Source organism: Varanus komodoensis, unplaced genomic scaffold (genome assembly GCF_004798865.1).
Source record: "Varanus komodoensis strain SLA01 unplaced genomic scaffold, ASM479886v1 scaffold29_1, whole genome shotgun sequence".
In the NCBI taxonomy this organism is placed as follows: domain Eukaryota; kingdom Metazoa; phylum Chordata; class Lepidosauria; order Squamata; family Varanidae; genus Varanus; species Varanus komodoensis.
The window spans coordinates 1,945,474-1,953,090 of record NW_025335759.1 but is presented as its reverse complement, the minus strand read 5'-3'; the positions used below and the strand labels follow the sequence as shown (position 1 = coordinate 1,953,090).

Here is a 7,617-nt window from a genome sequence, read left to right as displayed (position 1 = left end):
AGGGGTTCCAAGCACCGAGGGTAGAATCAATAGGACTGTGCCCTTATTTATATATTCCCTATCCAATAGTCAGAGCTCTCTGGGTGGTTTGCAACAATTAATCTCACATGATACAAAACTATCAGACATGATGTAAACGTTTTAAATTTTTAAACTGTGGAATAACATAAAGACCAAAATAAAACCTAGAGGCAGTGCAAATATTTAAAATATGCTCTATTGATTGCAAAATAGCCATGTATAATCCTCTGCAACTCCAAGTAGGTGTAGGAAAGATGCCTGCAGAAATGCCGGAAAGCTAATGCTGCCAGTCTGTGTCAACAACACTGAGCTAAATGAACCAAAGATCTGCCTCAGGATGAAAACAGCATGTTTCTAACATCTGGTGGGCTGCCGGTTCCCCCACACCTCAGAACTAGATGGGCTTTTGGTCAGATCTGGTTGGGCTTTTCTCTGAAAGCAATTATGGGACCACTTAGGGACAGATCTATCCAAACAAGGACAGATCTATGATGATAAGACACCTAATTAAATGGGACTGTATCTTTGCCTACTGGATCCCAGTTAGGACTCTGAGGCATGGAATGGGCTTCCACAGGAGGTGGTTGAAGCCCCATCGGTGAGGGTGTTCAAGGATAGGCTGGACATGCACATAGTGGGCAAGCAGCATTTTAAATGTTAATATTATTGAATTTTATTTGGCCAGGGCGGCTTATTTTATTTTACTGTATATATTTTAATTGTTATTTTTTTAATGTATTTTGTATTTTATTTGATGTTGTAAGCCGCCCCGAGGCCTCGGCAAGCGGCGGCATATAAATGTTTTAATAAATAAATAAATAAATAAGTCATGAGTGGATCCAGGGGGTCAGACCAGATGGCCCGGGAGCCCCCTTTGGACTCACTCTGTTGCTATGTTTCTATACGGGAGGAAGCATTAATGGCTTCTCCCAGAAGCCTGTTTGGTTGGCCGCTGTTGGGAAGGGATGCAGTTCTAAATGGAACTTTAGTGTGGCGCGACAGGCCAGGGGTGGCTAACTGTGGCCCTCAAGAGTTTCGGCTTGCATGCGCATCATTCCTACCCAGGACATCCAGCAGTGCGGCATGCTGAACGGTGTAGTTCTCCAGATGTTCTGACACCAGGTTGCCAAGTCATGCACCAGGCCACTTCGAATGGATGCTGAAACCGTTCAGCTGGGTGACTCATCTTTATTTCAAGGGAAAGAATGTCCTGGTGAAAGGCCAAGTCACACGTGCAAGGATGACATTCGTGCGTATGTGCATGCAACCCACTGGGTAAGACAGAGGTGATCGAGGTGATCCCAAGAAGAAAACGTTCCCTCCACTCCTTTACATGGAAAAACGTTTGGGAAGCGAGCAGCCGAGGAGTAAAGGGCGGTGTGAGGTCCAGAGAAACGCGCTGTACTCCGCCACCCGCTCCCTTAATCCAACCTTGTGCGAATGTCCGTGTGCATAAAGAGGAACAAACTCTCCAAACTCTTCCTGGTTTGCATACAGCCGAAGGCAAGTCACGCCGAAGAATGCACCCCCCACTGCCAGAGCATAAATCGTCAACAACGCGCCTCGCCTTTGCGCCTACTTTTGGCAAGGAGCTGGCAGCAACAACACCGCGCCCTCTCTCACCCCGATCTCTCCCCGCCCCTGCCGTCCCTTCCTTCGCCAACCAGCAGAGGAAGAAGCAGCAGTGCTGCTGCCAACGTTTCCCCGCTGCGTGTTCACACGTTCGGCGCGCACACGCGATCCGCAAAGAACGCTGAGCCCAAGGCCAACGGAGCTTTCCGCCTGGCGGGCTTTAGCAGGCAAGAAAGGGAAGGAGGAAGGGCTTTCCCTCTCCTCCCCTGCGCGCCTGTGCGCGATCTGCATGCTGCAAGCTCCCGCCATTGTGTTGCAATCCCTCCTTCCTCGGAGATGAAACAAAAACAGGTAGGCGGGGTTCTTCTTCACCTCGGCCACCAATTCACCGCCCGGGGGTGGGGGGAAAGGGAGAAAGCGGGCAAAAGGAAAAAACCCACCGTTCGGGCGATCTGCACCAATCAGAGGCCGAGGGGGCGGGGCCTGTCGCCACGCCCCTGTACACAGCGCTTTCTGTATATAAGCTCAAGTTTCACCTCCTAATGCGCACAGTGGAACCGAAGTGGTGCAAGTGGTCATAGGTGGCATGTTTTGCAACTGATGCGCCCGGCTTAGGGAAGGGTCGGCGAGCGAGCAAGCAAACAGGCTGGCCGGCCAGCTTCTTCGCGGGGCTCGCAGCTGGAAGAGCAGCAGCAGCAGCAGCAAACGGAAAAGCCGACGCTGCTGCTTTTGTTCTGCCGAGCTGACTTCTTCGTAGCCCGGACGATTTGCGAATTCTGCAGCCTTTCCTTAGGACCGCCGCCTTTCAGGGGTACGTATCCGAGGAGGAGGAGGAGGGGTCGCCCTTCGGGGGAAGCGTCGGGCGCAGGAAGGCTGGGCGCAGATGTCCCGATCTTAAAAGTCCTTGCCCTGCATTGCGTGTCGGTTGCCCGCCGGTGTGGCGAGGCCGTGCCTCTTCTTCGCTGTGCGGCGTCCTCCCGGTTTGCTGGCTCTCCTGCTTGTCCGCCCCAGTTCGTAATGAGCGTTAATCAGGGCTGCATTGTCTGAGCTCGGGAGCAGGGAGGGAAGGGTTAAACTTTTGTGTTCAAAGTGCTGATCTTTGTGCTGGCGGAATGTGCCGGGGGGCGGGAGCTGCCTTGAGCCGGCAAGGGGGAGGGGAAGGAGGGAGAGGCGAGAGCAAGGGGGTGGTAGCGAGGAGCGGGCTGGGAACGGGAGACGGGAGCCGTGCTCCGGGCGTGCTGCAGGCGGGGCGGCGGCGCGGCCGCGCTCCGGATCCGGGCGGCTGCCGCCTCGCTCCTGCGGGAGGCTCAGTTGCAGACGCGTGCCCTGTTCGGAGCCACATGAACCTGCGGACGGGAGATGGATTTCTGGGTCCCCGGCACCGGCCTGCTTGCTTGTGTTCGCAGACTGGATGCAGTGTGCCGGCGCCGCGCATGGCGTGCCGAGAGTGAGGAGCGGTCGGGCGCAGTCTGTTAAACCCGCGACTTCGGCAGCTCAACTTGGTTTTACTTATCCGGAGTCACTCCCGCGTCTTGTCGTTGTTCCTCCTAGGCGATAGGGGGCGGCATGGACCACCGCATCCGCAGCGCGCAATCCGGCCGCTAGGGGGCAGTCCTGGCGCCGGGGCTGTTGGCCTTCCTCTTTGATGATTTGGCCATCTGCTAAACGTAGGCTTTGGATTGTCTGGAGAGTGAAATACAATCATTTACCAGTGTGTTGTTCTGTATATATGGGAGAGGAGAGATTAGACACACAGGAGGATGCACTTTCACAAATGAAAATCCCAGAAATGGCATATTATTTATTAGTGAATTTTTACTTAAGTGGTTTACATATGAATGTTTAAAATAAGGTGGATTTGCTCAAGCTCCATAAAAGCATTATAATATGCTTGTTGAAGAAACTCCAAAGCAATTTACAGAGGTGTCCCAAAGATTACACAGGAATTATATTAGATGACAGTTCAGAAATTGTTCATGTATGGAAAAGCCAAAGTTAAAAGATAAAAGGACCTGTTAGTTTCCAAGGTGTGTGGTATGCTAGAATTGCTGCTTCGGAGGAAACAGTTGGAGGATTCAGAAGCAGGGATTGGCCTGCTTAGCCTAAGAATCTGGGGGCAGTGGGGTCCCCCAAATTTAAACTCCCTTATAGACAGATTTTCGGAAGGAAGGGCATCCTTTCTTTTCCCCACAATACCACTCATCTGTTCAGGGCTGGCTGCCAGCCCAAACCTAACCCATCTAACATACAGCCTTACAAAGGAAAGCCTTGGGAAGGTGGGAAAGTATTCTTCGGACCGGCCTCGTCCCTCTCCTGTCTAGGCAGAACTATACCAAATTTGACCCACCAGGAGTCCCATTCTGGCCCTTGGGTGCTTCCCCAGATGGTCCAACTCCAACCACCAGCTGATGGATGGTTTGGCAGCATTTGCAGTGTTTTCTTCTTCTTCTCAGTGCTTGAAATGCCTGACCTAAGGCATAGACACTTGTAGGAAGAGCTTTAAGCTACACCATTTTGGTATGTTTCCCTGTCCACTGCTGGGATACGGCCCTGCAAGAGCATCTTTAAAGCCGACTCCTGCATCCAGGGGCAGGATACCTCAGCGTTGCCCATTGCCAGGCCTAAAGCTGCCTTGGCATCCTCTTTGTAGGCCACCTACAAGTTCCTCTGGTTGTGCATTGTAGTCAGTGAGATGTAGGACATAGTCTAACCTAACAGGAATTCTACATTCTTAGATCCTTCAGACCACAACTTCCAGGGTTCCTGGCCATTGACCACATGGCTACGACTCATGTGAACTGCAGTCCAAAATAACCGGAAGGCACGAGGATAGTTGGAGGCAGAGCCGTGTGGGTACCACAGCTCGGCCTTCTTCTCATCACCCTGCGCAGACTGGGTGGTGTCAGTTGTAGTCCCACACATCCAGAAGCAAACCTCTGGCTTATCTCACAGAAATCCTCTATCACAGTCCCCGCTCCCTTGTAGAGGTTGGTCTGTGGGTCACTGATGAACTCTGGTCTATTGCTGAGGACATATGGGAAATTTCCTGGGACCCTAGGGCAGCTGGAGGGCTCCAGGTGTTGTATCCCAGCAGAGGGCCCCAGATTGAGAGAAACGGCTCGAGACCTTAGAGAAACATGCTTAGCCACTGATTCGGTGAAGTTGATGGCTTGCTGCTCCTAATCCAGTAAAATTAGTTGCTGGTGACCAACCAGGGGCAGCTTCCACCCACCATGCCCAGGCATGAAGCTCGCTGGTTGACCATGGGCAAGTCTTGGCCTAGCTTCCCTTACAGGATGTATTGCAGAGTTGAAATGGAGCAAAAAGAGAATTCTGCTGAAATTTAAAAAATCCCTCAGGAGCCATAAAAGGGGAACAGCCAGTGCTTGATAGGAAAGCGTCTGTCTGGCACACAGAAGGCCACTGTTTCCATCCTTAGTGCTTCCAAGTCAGGGTGGGAGAATTCCTCTCTGAGACTCTGAACCCACCCCAGCCTGGGCAGACCAGCAAGAAGCAACCTGCTGCTGATTTTGGGTTGCTGGTGCTCAGAGGTGGCGCTTCGGGCAACCTGTTCGGCAAGGGTGCAGAACCTCAGACCCACATCCATCCCTCTGGTGCTCACTTCTGCAGCCCGCGCGCTTTAGCAGGATTCCGCGGCATGGCTGCAACCTGCCCTGGATCCTGCCCTGACCCTCCTAACCTGCGTCTGTTCTCTCTCCGCAGGGTGCGGGTCGCGATGGCCGATCACATGATGCTGCCGATGAGCCACGGCGTGAACGGGCTACAGGGCTACCGGATAGGGATGGCGGGGGCGCCGGCTCCTCCGCCGCAGCACGGGCAGCACGTGCTAAGGACGCTACCTGCCAGCCACCAGGTGATGCAGTACGGCGGCCCGGCCATGGAGGGGGGCATGAGGCCCAGGGCCGGCATGAACGGACAGCTGGGCCACCACCAGCAGGGGCCGGGCGGCGTGATGTTCGGCGGGCCAGGGCAGCAGCAGCAGCAGCAGCAGCAGCAGCAGCAGCACTACACGGCCTCGGTGGGCACGCAGCAGCTCATGGCCAGCATGCACTTGCAGAAACTGAACACGCAGTACCAGGGCCACCCGCTCATGGGCATGAGCAGCGGGCCCATCGGGGCGGGGGCGCAGCAGTACAGGATGGGGCCGGGCCAGCACCCCGGCATGCCACACCTGCCCTCCCCGGCACTCACCTTGAACGTTATGGACACGGAGCTGATCGACGAAGAGGTCTTGACTTCCTTGGCCATGGAGCTGGGCTTGGACCGCGTACAGGAGCTGCCGGAGCTTTTCCTGGGACAGAACGAGTTTGACTTCATCTCGGACTTTGTCAGCAAACAGCAGCCCAGTGCGATCAGCTGTTGAACGGCTCTGCTGGGAGCTGGTGCTTCTCCTAGAAGCACCCCCCCACCTTGAAAAAACACGACTTTCTCTCCCTCATGCAGACTTCTCCATTTCTTCCCCACCTAAAAGCTCAATGGACAATCATTAGAGACTCTTCTTTCGTTCGTTCTTTCTTTTGTTCTTTCTTTCGGTTTGCACTGCATCGTTCCTTCTCATGGGGGTGTTGTTTCTGCAGGTGCGGGGGGGGGAATGGAAAGCTTTTGCAGATGACAGTGGGCCTTTTGTTGTGCCCCACTCCCCAAAGAGCAGTGGATGGTGTGGGCGCTGAACTCTGCTCTGTTGACTTCTTGAAGGAATCTTGTAAGCCCCCTTTGAACACACCTTTCCACTGGGTGGGTGTTAGCATTTTTAAGGATGCTCCCAGCAAAAGGAAGGGGTAGGAGGTGGCTCGCTCCATCCCTTCCTCCACGGGCTGTTTCTGCCTCTCAATACTGTGAAAGTCAGCAAACGGTCAGGTTCCTTTTTGACTTGAAATGATTGATGGCCTCCGGTTGCATTTTTCTTCTGAATCCCTCCCCCACCTCTCCCTCTCTCACACACAGAACTGAACAATTAAGTTGGACTCAAGAAATGAAATTGACTTACTTTCTTCCATTTTTCTTTAAATGGGTAAAATTAGCAGGCAACATATTCTGTGGAAGGCAGTATCAGTGACCAGCCTCTTCAGACGTTGAGTCACTTCCAGCTGATAGGGGTGGGGAAGACCCAACTAATTGGTGTAATAATGTTGTCACACTTTCAGACTACTAAAAATGAGCTTTAAGCTGCCATCTAGCTCTTTCTCTGCCTCCGAAACCAAATAAAATCCTTGTAATTGTGTATATTACTGATTTTTTAAAAGAAAAAAATCTTATTTATCTCTTCTGTGTTCCTGATCCTTATTTATTTGGAAGGGCTCAGTTATCTGCCTTTTGAGATTATTGGGAAAGGGCTAAATATAACACTCAAAATGTATGTCCCTCCAAACTTGTTTTGCTATCCAAGGGCAGCATATATATTTTTTCCAAGATTGCAGAAAAAAGAATAAAAGGCAGTGTGTACACATGTGCTCTCATTCTCTCTCACTGTGTGTACCTGCCCATCCTGAGGCTTGAGTTTAAGAGAAAATAAACCCTTCATATTGTGTTTCCCAAAAGCTTGGTGTGGACTAGCAGCTTGTTTCCCTCTTTAGTCTCCAAGTGATCTGGAAAAGCGGGAAAGCTCAAGTCCAGCATCTGCCCTCTTTTCTTGCAAGCACACAGCAATGCATCATTATTTGATTGATGAAGTGAGAATGTACAGGTGATTTTTTTCCAAATAAAAGTTAAACCCTATGAAACTGAATGTGTCTAGAGCTTTAAGCATAGTGAGACAGAAAATGAAAGCTTGGCCTGGAGTTCAGTGTGGCTGAGAAAATAAAATAATGGGGATCACAGTTTTCTTTTATTAAAAAGGGGGGTTGTCTATCTTGGCTTCCTTGGCTTTGAGTTGTATTTCTCCTAAACCTAGGATATATTGTGACTTGCTATTCAAACTAGAGTGTTACTGTTTTTTCCAAAAAAGCAAACCTCCTTTGCACATGAGAATGGATGAGAAATTTAAGTTTGATGTTGATAAGAATT

At 51.5% G+C, this 7,617-nt stretch overlaps 1 protein-coding gene across 1 annotated transcript; it reads left to right on the top strand.

The window, feature by feature from the left end:
* The first annotated feature begins 2,142 nt into the window (after nt 1-2,142).
* On the top strand, nt 2,143-7,334 carry CITED4 (Cbp/p300 interacting transactivator with Glu/Asp rich carboxy-terminal domain 4). The gene is made up of 2 exons (XM_044435178.1): nt 2,143-2,404; nt 5,317-7,334. Exon 2 carries the CDS (start codon nt 5,330-5,332, stop codon nt 5,975-5,977), a length of 648 nt encoding a protein of 215 aa, XP_044291113.1. The 5' UTR covers nt 2,143-2,404; nt 5,317-5,329; the 3' UTR covers nt 5,978-7,334.
* Nucleotides 7,335-7,617: the final 283 nt, after the last annotated feature.